Source organism: Tachysurus fulvidraco, chromosome 5 (assembly GCF_022655615.1).
Source record: "Tachysurus fulvidraco isolate hzauxx_2018 chromosome 5, HZAU_PFXX_2.0, whole genome shotgun sequence".
NCBI lineage: Eukaryota > Metazoa > Chordata > Actinopteri > Siluriformes > Bagridae > Tachysurus > Tachysurus fulvidraco.
Genome location: NC_062522.1, coordinates 17,966,644 through 17,984,047, shown reverse-complemented (window position 1 = coordinate 17,984,047; position 17,404 = coordinate 17,966,644). Strand labels below are relative to the sequence as shown.

The following is a 17,404-nucleotide window of genomic DNA, read 5'->3' as shown; positions in this document are numbered from 1 at the left end:
TCATATGGTGTTAATTATGTCTTATTTATGTCCTATAGTGTTAATTATGTCTTATTTATTTCCTATAATGGTTATGTCTGTACTTTTGAGAGTCACAAACAGCTGGGAAAAAAATTCCTTGTGTGTGTCAACATCAAAACACTTGGCCATTAAACCTGATTCTGATTCTGATTCTGATTCTATCAAGTACAAACAAATGGTTCACTTTTAGTTATACAGTTACTAAATGTAACTCTGCTTAGATATCCGGATCGTCAGACTTCTCATGTGTTGTTGTCTGTCCAGCAGTAGAAAGACACTACAAATAGCACAGCTGCATGAGGTCATTAGAATATCTACTACAAAGTAGGTCTCTGTGAGACGGTGATGGATACCATTACTGAAATGGCCAATTAATGTACACTGTGGGTGTATCTAATAAAATAGCTAAAATTTTAAAAAGTATATGGTTCATACATCGACAAACCATGCCATTAAAACCCTGACAAATGAAGTGAATATCAATGATTACCTTCTTGCATTTGTACATATGATGGTATATTTTAGGCAGCAAGTGCACACTCAGTTCTCATAGCGGATGTGTTGGAAGCTTGTAAAATAGGCAAGCATAAGGATCTGTGACTTTGACAAGGGCCTAATTGTGATGGCTAGAAGTCTGGGTCAGAGAATCTCCAAAACAGCAGGTTCTGTGGGGTGTTCCGAGTATGCAGTGGTTAGTGCCTACCAAAAGTGGTCCAAGGAAGCAGCAGCAGCCTTTCACTCATGCTCATAGAGAGGGAAGGCTAACCTGTGAGAGGAACTACTGTAGCAGATAAAAAGTTTAATGCTGGCTATGATATAAAAGTGCACAAACTCACAGCTTGCTGTGTTTGGGACTATGTAGCCACACAAGTACCCATGCTGACCTCTGTCCATTGTAACATGTTGCAATTGCAGAAGGTAGCATAATTAGCGGAATGTTTTCATGTGGATGGTCAATGCATCACTTACTAATGTAAGAGATAGCATCAGCATCGCAGTGAGATGCACTGGCCAATGTTCTGTTTGGAAAACGTGGATCTTGTGGCATTCAAGTGGATGTTAATTTAACATGCACCACCAACATTAACATGGTTGCAGACCAACACCCCTTTGTGGTGAAGGTATACTCTAATGGCAGTAGCCTCTTTCAGCATGATAATGTGAAACATGGATTAAGGAAGAACATGACAAAGAGTTCAGGGTCTTGAAATGGCCTCCAAATTCTTCAAATGTCAATCCAACTGTGGGATGTGCAGGACAAAAAAGTCCAATCCATGAAAGCTCCACCATGAACCTTACAGAACTAAAGGATCTGCTGCTACCTTGGTACCAGATACCAGAAAAAAACATCAGAGGTCTTGTGGAGTTGTGGAGTAGTTTTGGCAGGGCCCTTCTGTACACAATATTAGGCAGGTGGTTTTAATGATTTTGGCTGATGGATATTTAAAAGTAAAATATTATCATGGGTGGCAAGTTTTTGTTAATTTATGGCAGTGGGTTAATGTAAGTTACATATGGGCTGCACATGTGGCTTATTACTCATTAACACGTCAGTCAAGAATAGGAATCTGAAGCCCCTTAACAGCAATTGAGCTGCCCCACAATATTGCCACAATCTTTATGCAAATTATGTTTCCCATACGATAATATCCTGACAAATAATGTCCTGACAAATTGGCATTAATTATTTGATGTGGCTTTTGAGTGAAAAAAAAGTTGGACTTGGTCTTGCGCTGCATAACCCGAAAGATAATGTCTATTCAGATCTATGATCTGCTGCTCAAGTGCAATTGCAAGCAGATCATGGATGGTCTGAATGGTCATTCTCCTTCAGGATATACTTTAAAGAGAAAAATTCATTGTTCACCCAGTTATGGCTTTTCCAGGCAGCTAGGAAATTGTCAGTTTCTGAAATAATTCAGTCAGTCTGTCTGGCACCAACAACGCTGCCATGACCAAAGTCACTTGTTTTAATCACCCTTTTCCTATTCAGATGTTTGATGTACTGTATGTGAACATTAACTGACATGCCCATGGTTGGATAATTACAGGAATGAGCTGATGTCCAGATGTTCCTTATATAGTTACAAAACAAAACAAAACAAAAAAGGTTACATGCATTTATTTCCTTTTATAATCAAATGCCAAGAGCTCTTAATTTTAATTAAATCTGAGTAACAAGCCAAACACAATACTTAAGTGCTTCTGAGTCTACTGAGGCTGTGGGATATGAAACCAATAATTAAAAATATTGAATATATCTTGCACAGGCCAACTTAATGTGCCTTAATTATTCTTGCTTGACAGCTGCTAGAACACGGAATAAGAACACACACACACACACACACACACACACACACACACACACACACACACACACACACACACACACACACACACACCACTTTAACATGCTTTTAATGTCTTTAATCCCAGAGAACATGTATCATGTGTCAGCGGTTTACCTCAGATACAGAACTATTCTTATTCTCTCTCACTCATTTTCTACCACTTATCCGAACTACCTTGGGAAACGGGGAACAAAATCTTGGAAACAAAATAATATGACCAACTTTGTTACATTTTCTATAATAAGAATAGTTCTGTATCTGAGGTAAACCGCTGACATGATACATGTTCTCTGGGATTAAAGACATTAAAAGCATATTAAAGTATGGAATAAAAACACTGTCAATAATAATGGTACGTAATTCAAAGCATTTGTGTGTAAATTTTAATTTTGCGGAGTTGGATCCCAAAATTTACGGCCACGACAGTTTACAGATACGAGATTTTGCGTGTTTGTTCAAATACAACTCCAAAATGTACGACTATGACAGTTTACACACACAACGCTTGTTTTCACAACACCTCTTTTTCACACACGAAAACGGTCTGCGAAACAACTGTCAAAAATACGTCATCACGTTCACAGGCATTACTATCCGAGGGAAGATGGATCGATTCCACGAAGTGCGCATGCGCCCCACCCTCTTTTAAACCACTGGTGCCGAAATGGTGGATCAGCAGCCAAGTGCTCACTCATCGTCTCAGGTAAGTTGGTTTTCCCTTCCAAATTCGGCCATGTTTAAGGGTTAGTTATCACTAATAACAGAGAGGAGTAATATTACAGAGATAGGTTAACTATAGTAAGTAAGATTAGCTCTCAGAGTAAGGTTACATTAGGTGCTTAAAGAATACAGCTGTTTAGGAGGTCATCACTGCATGTAGCGTGATGAGATAGGCCTACATAAAAGACACACACACACACACACACACACACACACACACACACACACACCCCTAGCCATTTCCTGCTGCACTGACTGCCCATTTGACTTGGACCTTCTTTCTTGTGCTGACTGTCCACTGATATTGGACTGGTTCCCCATTTTCTGATGTCCAACACTTAAGGTGTTGGTCAACATCGACACCAGATTCTGGGCTGAGTGCAAGATGTCACCTAATGGAACGTGATAAACAATAAAATGTGACTTTAACACTTAAGCAGTGAACACATTACATGACCTGTGTATTCCAGTGCATGTACACAGCTGTTAGTAAGTTAACACTTAAAATTACTAATTCTTTTATGTAGGGCTATCTCATCACGCTACAGACTGCAGTGATGACCTCCTAAACAGCTGTATTCTTTAAGCACCTAATGTAACCTTACTCTGAGAGCTAATCTTACTTACTATAGTTAACCTGTCTCTGTAATATTACTCCTCTCTGTTATTAGTGATAACTAACCCTTAAACATGTCCGAATTTGGAAGGAAAAACCAACTTACCTGAGACGATGAGCAGTGTTGTAATGTAACGGAGTAAAAATACTCTGTTACTGTACTTAAGTAGAAATGTCACGTATCTGTACTTTACTTCGCTATTTAAATTTATGTCAACTTTCACTTTTACTCCACTACATTTCCTAGATAACGTCTGTGAACGTGATGACGTATTTTTGACAGTTGTTTCGCAGACCGTTTTCGTGTGTGAAAAAGAGGTGTTGTGAAAACAAGCGTTGTGTGTGTAAACTGTCATAGTCGTACATTTTGGAGTTGTATTTGAACAAACACGCAAAATCTCGTATCTGTAAACTGTCGTGGCCGTAAATTTTGGGATCCAACTCCGCAAAATTAAAATTTACACACAAATGCTTTGAATTACGTACCATTATTATTGACAGTGACAAAATTGACTCTTTCCTTAGGAGTAAGTCGCCCCCTAGTGGTTTAGAGTGTCAGGTGCTCTTCACAGATTATGAACCCAATGAAGCATGAATTTTTTATAAGCTGTTATTTATTTATTTATTTTTTTTACCTTTAAAGACATTAATGTGAAGGTGAAGAAAGAAAAATGACTTTCTTTTTTTTTTAAGAAACTGCAACATAACATATTTTATTCCTCTATCAATGTTCATGTTTCTAATAAAAATAATCATTAACATTCTTTGATTTTTTTTAGCTGCAGTCAAAAAAAATTGTGATTTCCAAGCACCAATTTTCTAATTTCCTTGCAATGTCCTTATTAAATGTAATGTTTTTGAATATAATTTTAATTTCATTAAATCGTACGGGAAACATAATTTCATTATTTTTGTATATTATTTTTAAGTAATATGAAGGGACGATTCAAATGCACAGTACAACTATTTTTTTTTTTTTTTTTCAGAATCAATTCCCATCTAACAGATAAATTTGCTGAAGCAGCATTAGGGGGCGATGCTGTGCCTTCATAAATGTTCACTGTTTTCCATTTCAAAAGCGTCATGTTAGCAGTCCAGTTCTTTCCAGGTTCTGTAAGATTTTCTAAAAATGGTATATTGTTACCATACCTCTAATAGAGTCATGTGATTATAACTGAATCCTCAAATCATATTAAACTTATTACCCTTTCCTGGAGACTGATTTGATCTTTTCATGTGGCAGATGTGGATCCTATAAACAGTTACACCTTAGATTGTTCATTTTGTAAAAAGTAAATAAGAATAAAGAAATTACATTCCTAATCAAGTCATTGAAGGCTCTTGTGTAATCTCTCACACCCCTCATCCCCCAGTGAGACTGTGATTAGTACTGTTTTGATCTGCAATGCATGGTGACAAAAGAACAGGAAATCCTGTGCCTAATGCTCATTCATCAAAGAATATTATTCATGCTGCCATCAAAGAGAATCAGCAATGGGTTTGAAGCTGCATGTCGGTGCAATCTCTTCTAAACTGACTATTGGTTGATTTAAAATTGTGTGTGTGTGTGTGTGTGTGTGTGTGTGTGTGTGTGTGTGTGAGAGAGAGAGAGAGAGAGATAGAGAGAGAAAGGGAGAATGTGGAGACCTATGCGGGCATGGTGGAAGGCTTTGTTTAAAATATCATGGTAACCCTGGCCCGTGGCATGACCCTGCCAATCACAGAACACAAACAAGAGTTGACTAAGTATGTCATTTGTAATCTGTAATCCTATCGGTTATGTCTCTGAGTAAAAATGATCTGTGATCTTTGACATTAGATATCCAAGTAGTAAGATTCCAGGTCCTCAGGCATGACCTCATCATTAGGCCATGGTCCTGACTTTTGACATGACGTCTTCCTGAGTACTTCAACATGGCACATGCCATATCGATGCAAAGATCCGTTTTTTTTTTAAACAACCAAATCAAAACAAGATAAAATGGCTGATGGGATACTGATTGTGATGTTTGGATTTTTCGTTGATTTTAAAAACAATGTCCTAGACAGCTTGATTTGGCAGGTCAGTTCATTCCTGAAACTTCTTTGTCTCTTTGCTCTACTGAGCCATGGAAGAAAAAAATAAAATTTCAATAAATCTCCATGTGTTCCTCCCTCATGCTTGAAAGAAATATACCATCTGGAGCAGGGTGTGAAGTAGAGCAGACCATATTGATTCTGAGTCGTTTAACATGCGTTGTTCATATTTTAAGGCAGCATAAAACACAGATTTTTACACATGGTGCCATGAATAGATACTCAACTCATAGGGTTTTAATTAAACTAATATAAAAAAAACATTTTGAAATGGAAAGCATATAACTCTAACTGTCTCTCATTTAATAAATCTCATTGTTAGACCCACAATACACAGAAAAATAATAATGTTCCAAATTTAATAAATAACAATAACAATAACAAAATATGCATAACACATGCAGTCATCATAGACAAGCATTTTTGTTCTCTACAATCTCTGTAGTCAGTATATCAACTAAGCATGTCCATCAAGAAAAATAATAGGATACTAATGTTGTGCTACAGATGTCATCATATGGCTTGATACAGACTTCCATAAGGCCATAAAATGATTGATAGTAATAAGGCATATGAAATGAATGCCTTGTTCATAAACTTTTTATTGATTAATTTATTTGATGGAATGGTTTTTTTTATTATTATTACTGGGTTTGGAATATCACACATATAATATGATCAACATAAAAGTCAACCTTTATATGACAGACTGTCATTGTCTCCACGACTTGCGGCTGAGCACACACACGCAGGCTACGTTGATCCTAATAAGTCTCCAGGCCACCAGGTTCTTAAAAGAAGTCAATGCTCTTACAAATGTGTGCGAGTCGGTGCAGTATGAGTTCCAGTGGCGCACATCAATCCCCAGACACCCAGAGCCCCCAGTTCTTGCACCGCTGCACACTGTTTCAAAGAAATACTGCTTTTTTTTGACGTCATTGATGTTGACGTCAGGCAGCACGGTTACCTCGTTTCCTGAGATGTCTGTTGCTTTTGTCTTATTACCCACCCAGAAGCTGACGCTCTCACACACCGAGTACACGCCACGACTCTGTGGCTGTCCTGCTCGCCTCTTTGTCCTGTCCTTTGAACCCTGATGTTCTGTAGGCTCTGAATCAGGGGGTAGTTCACTGAAAAGCACGCGAGGCGACCGGTAGCGCCTCTTGTTGAAGAGTTTGGGGTCCACTCTGGGTGTGGAGTCAACTGTCTGCTCATGCTTGCTGTCCTGTGGGCAGATATCGCCCGCTCGCAGTGCCAAATTGTGGCTGCAGAACAGGAGCAGCAGGGCTAACATGGACCACTGCATGGGCAAACCAGGACCTGGAGGGGAAATATAACCACAATTAAAATAATAGTATATTAGATACACTGTAATTACTACAGGTGTTATCGTATATTGGTATAACTGTTTAGCAGGATAAGCTAATGTGAAGTAGTTACTGTATATAGCATTTAATCTTGAGTATACTTTCTTGTGCCTTCTTGAATTTGTGAGATTAAACATGTATTGCTGTGACCATTAATCTGTCTGTTAATAATTAAATTCTTTGTAATATATCAGGATGATCTGTTTTTGTGTAATACAGATAAAGGTCTTAATATTTATCAATTTACTGCAATAAACAGATGCAAGACAGTAAAACACAGCATTTAAATTTCTTTACAAATATAAACTATGAATTGAATCTTAAATCTCAAAAACATAATGCTTTTTAATTGTTATGCGACACAACAGTGATTGACAACAAAATATAAGGGCAGGTCAATAAAAAAGGAATAGAAATCATAGATTTTTTTTAAAGATTTCACTATTAGATTTCATTTAAATTGTAGGTTTGTTTACAACCTCAGTAAGTGGTATGCTCACATCAGTGGTACAGTATGTTCACCTTGACTTATAGATATGAATGATATAGTCTGTGAATGGTTTGATTTTGTTAGAAGACAGATAAAAGATATAAAATGTAGAAAAATCACGGGTTCACTTTCCAGCATATGCTCTAGTCAGTCGACCCTGTTGTTAAAAATAAACGTCACAAAAGGCTATAATCAGGTGTGAGACAGCTATGCACTACTGTCAGCTTTACATTAAACAAAAGTAAGAATACGCCTCTCAAAAAATGACATAAAAATAGCATTTTCTCTTTTAATCATGTGATATACAGAAAAGACTGATATTAAATTAGATGGTTTTCATCCTATTCTGTATTTCCTAGTGTTTGCCTTATACAGTACCATTTGACCAAAAAGTTTACAATTCACAGAATATTCTTTTCATCTATAATTCAATTCAATTCAAGTTTATTCGGATAGCGCTTTTAACAAATGACATTGTCTCAAAGCAGCGACTCAGGCGACTATAACTACCTATAATTTGAAGAAGGGCACAGTCTGAAATTAAAAGTATGTTTTTCAGGAAAATTAAACTGTATACCTGTGAGACGTGTCCGGGTGAACTCGTCTTTCCTGTCTGAGCTCAGGGGGAGTACTGGGTGTTCATCATGGTCTGATCAGTTAGTGTTGTGTCATTAGCTCCAACAAGCTCTCTGCTTCTGAAAGACAAAAAGCCCAATTAGCTAAATATCAGAGCAATTCTAAAATTCAGGATTCTCCACTTTTCATTCATTTATTCCTCTTCAGTAACCACATTTTTCAGGTCTGGGTCAGCGAGCCTCCAGAGCCTATCCCAGAAATCCTGGGGACAAGGTAGGGAATATCTAAAAAAATCTAAAACACACACTAGCCAAATAACACAAAATTGCTGTAGTCATTTGAAACATAAATCGCAATGCTCACACTGTTGTTACACTCCAGCAACTATTACTTAAACTAGTTCAGCTCCATCACCACAGGCAGTTTTATCAGTCTAATGTCACGTATGCAGAGCATGAACAGTGGTTTTCCTTCCATTGTTAATGTAAGGTAGCTTATTCGTGTGTCTGCATTTGTGGCTTTGCTTAGTTGGTCTAAAAAACCTTAGGTGCTGATCTAGCACTCATTAACTGGATTGCAGTCTAGTTAAATCTAGCGAAAGCATTCTGTCTAGCAGGGCCACCAATGGTCATGGCGACACGTAGAACCTAGAGGATTCAATAATCACCCTACAAAACCACAGCCCATTTTCATACAGTTTCCCACTGGCACACCTTTCAAAAGGGAAATGTGAACCCCTTAAGTCACAACCACACACACACAAACCACACACACACATTCTTATCTGCAATCATAGGCCTGTGAAAGCCACCGCCTGGAGGAAAACCCTCCATGAGCATTCTTGTGTGAAAAACACATGGATAAATTGTGGCTTCGTGTTGGCTCTGAACCGACAGCCTATGACACCCAGCACCGGCCTTCACAGCACACATTCAATATCATGGGCTCCAACATTTATTTTTTAATCTCACCCACTATATATCATCTCTTATTCATAGCCCTGCAAGATGCTAAGATCCTTTCCTAAAGTGTGGCACCAGGGAAAATGTTTACCACTGGATGGTGAAAAGTACATCTGAAAGAAAGCATACAACATACCATTTTGCCTCATGTCGCAATATTTCAGAAAATTACTAGGAACTGCTAGTTCGGATTCCTGAAACATGAATCTTACAATAAATTCTAATCCTATTCTGCTACAACGAGTACATCACAAATAATTATGGAGCTTCTCTAGCTTTGCACAAATCACATGGTACCAAAACATGTACCCAAAGATTTCTAAAGTAAAGCCTGACCTTATGCTCCCTCCTTACTGAATCTATTCATTATTGTTGGTGGAAAAGCAAGTCTAAAATTGCATATGTATACATACACATACATCACATATTTGCAAACAATTATTTATGTGGAAAGCATTTGATAAGGTCCTGGGTGCATGGAATTGAATTTTAATCTGCTCTACGTTTGTACCTAGAATAGATAAGAATAATCTTGTCATTTAAAGCATAGGACAGTTTGGGGTGCAGTATTTACTAAAATACCAATCATTTTTTCAGTTCTATATACTATATACAGTTCTATATGGAGCATTTATATGAGTGTCAAGAATTTTAACAGTTCAGCTGAAGCCAGATAGTAGTTCAAAGCAGTATGCAGTTTTTCCCACACACCTGTGATACATCTCAGAAAGTTGACAAGCGGTAAACTGCCATGGGAAGTCTTGTCATTCTGGAATGTGCAGGACAACTTCCCCTGTCAGGCAGACAGGTCAGAGGTGTTGTGCATCTGTCTGCATGTCTGTGTGTGGTCTGCCTGCATTAATACAGGTCCGGTACCAGTCAAAAACTGGGAGAAAATGTTGATGTACGAATATACACATGTTTCTAATTTTTTTGTGGAAGTAAGATAAGATAAGAAAAGTAAGTAAATAAGACATAATGAGAAATGATGATGATTAATAAATTCAAATTTCTATATCTACAGATTTCAATTAATACGCTGATCAATAACCTTTTAATAAATTAAATATTGAAAATATTTTCAACATGTGGAACAAGAAACTGCACTTCCAAACCATTAGCGGCATTTCCAGAAATAATAAAACCAATGCTCACAAATTTTTCAACTTGATGATTAAGGTGTACCTCAGAGACTTTACCTCAGCAAAAATGCAAGTATTCAACTGTATACTGAAAGCATAGTCCCAAACCACAAGGAAATTATCAGCTGCTATAGACCATCCCTGAGATTCCACTAAGACCATAGACTGTGTTCATAACCAGCCATAATACCAACACAGGGGTGTATGTGAAACTTCATATGTGTCTGTTATACAATATAATGCAAATCTGAAGAGTAAGGCAAAACAAGATGTAACTGTGGTTATTCCAATAACTTACGAAGAAGAAGTTGCAGTGCAGTAGTTTCCAGAGAAAGAGACTATACATGAGATTACATTTTGTAGGACACAGGGAAAAATGAGCAAGTAATTTATGAAATGTACATTTGCTGTGGTATTTTTAACACCTGTACACCTATTCATTCACTAAACATCGCAATTATTAGCCAATCATGTGTCAGCAGTGCAATGTATAAAATCATGTAGATACAGGCTTGTGGCTTTAGGTGAAGTTCACATCAACCATCAGAGAGAGGGGGGAACCTGATCTCGGTGATTTTGACTGTAGCGTGACTGTCGGTGCCAGGCAGGCTGGTTTGAATATTTCTCTAACTGATGATCTGGATATTTCACACACAACTGTTTACTCAGAGTACACCTTGTTGTTTAGAGAGATCAGTGGAGAATGACCAGACTGGTTTGAGCAGACAGAAAGGCTACAGTAACTCAGATAACCAATCTGTACAATTGTGATGAGCAGAAAAGCATCTCAGAATGTACAACATGTCAAACCTTGAGGCAGATGGGAAACAACATGGGGTACTCTTTTCACCAAAGCCTGTTCTGACGAATCTCAATTTCTGCTGAGGCACATACTGTAGATGGTAGCATGAGAATGCCAATATAACGAATGCTTGGACCCAACCTGTTTTATGTCAATAGTCCAGGATAATGAATGTAGTGTAATGGTGTGGACAATGCTTTCTTGGCACATTTTGAACCTGTCAATAATCACTTGAACGCCATAGACTTTTTGAGTATTTTTCCTGACCATGTGCCACAATTTACCTTCTTAACAAATCATGAAAGTCCAACTGAAAAAATCTTTAGGAATTGTGTGATACAATCATGTCAACGTGGAACAGAATCTCAAAGGAATATTTCCAACATCTTGTAAATTCATGCCTCAAAGAAGGCTTTTGAGAGCAACGGAGGTCCTTCCCAGTATTAGCATAGTGTTCCTAATAAATTGTTCCTATATGTATATCTATGCCTTTCTAAGGTACAACAGAACTTAATTCCATTCTGAAAGCCTGATTACAAATATATGCTTAAGTAATATTTTGCTTGAGTGCAGGAGAATTCTGGGAAATGTATACTTGTTCACAGACAGGTAAGCTTGTAATAAATAGGTCTAAATTCATAAAGAAGCATTTCAAGACAAAAAGGCATTCCAAACGGATCGGTGCTTCAGGCCATGTGCTTTAAAGGAAACTTTGCTTCGTCTGCCAGCTAGCTACAGCTTGCTAGGAATCCGGGAACTAAGACAACCATTTTGCCTTTGGCCATTGTTTTGCGTTAACAGTCTACAGAGGATAATCGCATGCAATTCAGACCAACTGTCAACTTTTCTTTCTGTTTCCATGACAGCCTTTATGTTTGTAATACTTAAAATGTCTAATATGACTAAAAGCTCAATTACAATAGGGAATCTATTATAATTGGTAGCAATCAGTCATCGTGTAAAGATTCAAACCATATGTCTTGGACGTGATTACCAGAATCCGAACGTCCAGGTAGAATTGACAATTAAATTCAGGAATGCGGCAGGATTGTTCATCCAAATTCGAGTCTTTAGAGGTCAAACATTTTCTCTGTTATAACAAATTTATTAGGTTATGTCCTTTTGCTTAAGGAGAGTAATTAATTAATTAATTAATTAATTAATTAATGTGGAAAAAAGACCTACACTATCAAATGGTACTTTGTCCTGCATTGTAGGTCAGTACAGGTGTTAATACCACAGTGTCCTTTATGTTCTTACATACTGTATATTGTAAACTCAAGTTGTAGGTGGTCAACCTACAGCATGGGCTTAAAATGCTGTTCTGAAACATTTAACATAGGATTAGTAATTATTTACATTTAAAATGCAAAATAGACAATTTGTTTCTCTGCTCAATTATTTGTCCAGTGATAATCATGACTTCCAATTCCCAACTACTGTCTGTATCTCCATCCTTTCACACACCACCAGGCAATCTGGAATATTCTGCCTTGGAGACACATGAAGCACAACACCAAATCTTTTCACATAGCTTAACAACTTCTGTTAACATATCCTAAGGCAGACAAACAAACATGAAAAGAAGCCTGACTGAACAATTCTGTGTGGATGAGCTGGCAGATATCCAGAAATAGATTGATACCGTGAGCTGGTAACTAAACCATTATTCCCACCCAGAAAGTACTGTAATGTCTTGCACCTCTGGCCATGAAAGTCCAAGAAATCATCAAGAATTACACTTTGGTCCTAGTGATATGCCTCATACGCAAGAAATCAGAGCTTCCAAATGTTTTCTGCCAACTAAAAAAAACATTCTTGGCAACATTCAAAGGTTGCGTGGATGTCTTTATACCCTTCGGATTTACAATATCACGTTTAAGCCAAAACTTTTAAACCAAAGTGTATTTGAATGAAAATAGCACTTGCATGTTTGAAAGACACAGAGTCACATGTGCATCGTCACAAACTGACAGAAACATTATTTTTGACAGCCCAGCTTGGAAAATCCTTCCATTGTGAAATCCAGGCATCAGGCCATGACATCACTTAATCTCATTTTTAAGAATACTTCTCTAAAAGCACTAACCTTGGCCAAAACACTCTAGCAAAACAAGACATTTACACTTTTTCAGAATTTATGGAAGCTAAACCGTGACATTACAAGCCAGAATGGTTGTAGATGCCATTTAAAAAAAAAACAAACTGAATATATCTATATGTAAGTGCAAATTCCCTTAGGAATATCTGTGCCAACATTCTCATCCTCTCAGACCTGAAAACATGCTCCATGCTGAGGTACATGAAGAGGAATGCTCTGTCAGGCAAAGACCATAAATTATGCCTACTGCATTCAATATCAGCAAAATTTCAGTATGTTTTGGATCCAGTGGACGTTTTAGATGTCTCGACAAGAATATGCACTTGATTTAGTATATCTGACTTCCAACAAATATCCTGGTTAGTTTAGTCAAATTGTTATGATCTACTGTGAAGGTACTGTACAAACAATACCAAACTTTGTTCTATGCAATGAAAAGTCTGATCTGAAATCACTTGAATTCAGGACACAGCTATAGAACCACAACCAACTTTTCAAATGTAGTAATGATTCTTCATATGAATGGATTTTCTGATTAGCAGCAGTAATGAGGAATTCACTGTAAACCACTTTCATTTTGCTTGATCCACTATGTCTGATTTCACCATGCTCCTCAGTGCTGGAATGTATTCTCAGCTTTGTTCAATTTCAGCCTAAGCCAGATGGGGTACCAAAAGAGGTTTAGGGCTTAGCTGCCTACAATCCTGATACTACACCATTAGCAAACACTTGTCCTGGGGCACTGTGGTTAAAAGTCTTTACTCTCGTTGTTTTCCCCATACTACTTTGTCCCAGATGTTAAGATTTGCATTATGCATTATAGCAGCTGTATGCATTTGTTAATTGGAGGAGAGGGCACATGTACATCTATAATACACTTACCAACTATAATACATTTCCCTGGTGTGGGAAATACAAAACAGCAGCTAATATAAGCAAATACAATGCATATCTGCCATCTATTAATATACTATGGTTTCATATTTTATATGTTCATGTAAACTGATCACATAAATTATTCTATTGGTGACACGACAGATACACAAATCTACAAATATTTAATCTTTCTACTGACTATTGATTTTAATTATAATATTGCTAAACTTTTGATACAGCATGTGGAAAAATCTAATTCATATGAGAGGGAGTATCACATGACTGACAAGGAATTGATAGCAATTGATAATAATATTCCCCTTATTCCCCTAATGCCTCTTATTAGATAAACAAGGGAAAACTAACCAGCACTGCAGAAAACAGAAAAAGAAGACTTCTGGCTGTAACCCAAGTCTTAGATAAAGGCCTCTAACATATTCTAACAGTTTACAGAACAGTGGAAAAAGGATGTGCGAGAGAGGATCTCAGGGGGAAACACCTGCATCTCTTGAACTTATTTCAGAGGGAAAATGGTAAATATTTTAGACAATTTATATAAAATTTTTTGATTTACAGCTGTACAGGAACAAGGTGCATACCTTCAGGGTCGTATTTATTTCATAGCTTTTGAATTGAAGCCACATGTTGGCACATAATTCTCCCTATAGCTGGTATCTTCAGACAGAACATGAGACAGAATTTACTCTGCTATGTCATACATCGGTGCAACAATTGCTCGCCATCTGCAGAGGTACATCCAATTTGGCATAAATTTGGCATACATTTTTTTTTAAGTGTTCTCAGAATCATTAATATGCTGCCAACTCAGCAGTTTGCTTTAGTCTGAAACTTGATAATTGACTCTCAGTCCTTGGACAGAGTTTATTTTCTTAACATGGCTCCTGGGCCACATATTTGTTTTCTCTAGTTTCTCTTTTTATCCTTTGAGTAATCCCCAGCTCTGAAGGGGAGCCCTGGGGTCAACACAGCAAACCTACTTAGGTCTGTTGTCATAACTCTGTAAAATTGTTGAAATGGATTAGTGCTACAGTACTAAAAGGTTCCTGTTCATCGAATTCAGGACACAGCTATAGAACTACCACAACTTTTTAAATGTAGTAATGTTTCTTTATACAAATGAAATGGAATGGTGTGTCATGGAATGTGGGGGCCGTAGCACATTAATTGATGTAAAATTAGCAGCTAATTGACAATGGCTTCTAAATATGCACCATTTGAGTTTTGTTTAATTTAGACAAGTCTAAATAAGTAAGTTTAATAAACTTTTTAACTGAGAGTAAAAGTCTATTAATTGCCCTGTTGTGTATACATGAGTCAATAGGAATTTACTAAATGTCTGGAAAATATCAGTGCTTGACCTGTGTGCCAGTGAGATAAGCAGAGATATCACCTTAACTAAACAACAGGTCAAAACTTAAGAAATGTTTGCATTAGTAAAAGTACCTGATATTGTGTCTTTGAAAGCCTAAATTAATTTTACAAATAATCTTTTGTTAACACTGCTGTACATTTTTCCTTTTTTAGTCCATGAAAGGATCCAGAAACCTGTATATTCAAAACCATACAAATGCTCTTGGTAAACATGTCAACAAGTATCGTTAGCAGCTCCGCTTCACGGCTTGCATGTGTGATCCAGGTTTGTAATGAGATGTAATGGCTCATATTCATAAATAGATAATGAATGATTGAGGCGTGACAGAGGCGTAACTGAGATAAAGCTCACCGTGTTATAAAAGTTGGTGATGATGACAAGCAATGTGATGACAGTCTGCCTGGAGTATGATCATATGTTAGATAAGAAAAGCAAATTTCTTCTGCTGCCAATCTTACATCCTTGCTACTATATGGCTTGAGGTAATATGAGTCATGTGCATAGTGTGTGTGTATGTGTGTGTGTGTGTGTGTGTGTGTTGTTGGCCAAAAATTTGAATGCAAGGAAAAATGTTTTTATACTCCCTAAATTCAAATAAGCAAATGGGATGATTTGTTGAATACCACTGCTAGCAATGTCAAAGATTAACAAGATCACAATGAAAAATTAGATATACTACCATTTAAAAGGATAAGGACATATCAACATTATGTATGTTCAAGTGGAAAATATGCAGAATCCAAATATCATTCCCAACACACACACACACACACACACACACAAACTCCCCAATGTACAGTAACTTGCTACTTAATGACAATCCATTCAAGAAATATGAATGTGAAGAATTGTTAGAGTATTACTGATTAAAGTCAAATGATTTAAGAAAAAAACCCATAATCAAATATATCACAACCAATAATCACATACAAATTCATAAGCAGTTGACACTGATAACAAACGACCCTTACAGAGTGTAAAGTTAGTTAGAAAACAGTGGCTCAAACCTCAAATGTGTTTCTTCCAGTATTCAACAATTCTTGTCAGTTCCTTTCTGACACTTTCCATAGGTCTGTATGTAAGCTGTTTACATTCCAGTGTTCTGGAGCTCCCAGATTGCCACATAATCCGAAATTCCAGATCAGGAAAACCAAATTCTTCTATCATCCAGTGCCATACAGCTCTGTAGTGGCTGAGAACCAGATTGCTGTGAAAGTTTGAGTAAGAGTCTCTGTCTAAGTGCCTCCTCTGTGTAGGGAATACCCTTGGTCCTAGTGCCTGACAATTTGTTATTGTTCTCATTATTCAGCTCTGTCTCACACAAAATTTCATAGGAATTCTAACGAGGGACATTTAGCCTGTCTCGTCTGTAACCTTCCATCTGTTGATGGAAAACTATAAACAGTGCAGATGTTAGCTTCTTGAAATAGCTCAAGTCCTAAATTACACAGACAAACGGATAATAGCAATTACTAGCATTCCATTCATGACTTAAGTCCTCACAAACTCTGTTAATGTGCTGCAGGCCTTCACTGTTCCCAGTCACTTGAGAAAAAAAGGTGGGTGACAAATTAAAGAAAGAAAAAACCCAACACAATGTGTATAGTAGGCTGCTGGACCATCACATGTCTCCAGAACAGCTTCAATGCAACTTGGCTTAAATTCTACAAGTCTCTGGAAATGTACACAGTTCTTTCAAAAGGCATTCCATTAGTTGGTCATTTGTCCAACACATCTGTCCAAAGTCTCCCGGCAATCTATTCCATATTTTTAGAATAAGTCTAATATAGTTGAATTTCTCCTGGCATAGGAAAACCTGATGACATTTACAGGTTTCTGCTTAATGAGCACTTCTTTACTGTCATGTCATTCATTCTACGTTCCAAAACTCTCACAAAGATACAGGCAGAA

The 17,404-nt window shown here is 37.2% G+C and overlaps 1 protein-coding gene across 2 annotated transcripts; it reads right to left on the bottom strand.

The window, feature by feature from the left end:
• Nucleotides 1–6,126: 6,126 nt before the first annotated feature.
• On the bottom strand, nt 6,127–16,973 carry ngfb (nerve growth factor b (beta polypeptide)). 2 transcript variants are annotated; one of them, XM_027146414.2, is made up of 3 exons: nt 16,501–16,973; nt 8,219–8,336; nt 6,127–7,104 (listed from the first exon to the last, which is right to left on the bottom strand). In XM_027146414.2, exon 3 carries the CDS (start codon nt 7,088–7,090, stop codon nt 6,497–6,499), a length of 594 nt encoding a protein of 197 aa, XP_027002215.1. In that variant the 5' UTR covers nt 7,091–7,104; nt 8,219–8,336; nt 16,501–16,973; the 3' UTR covers nt 6,127–6,496. The 2 variants fall into 2 exon arrangements, with proteins under 2 accessions (XP_027002215.1, XP_027002216.1); XM_027146415.2 differs by having other exon boundaries at nt 8,219–8,333.
• Between the last annotated feature and the right edge of the window lie 431 nt (nt 16,974–17,404).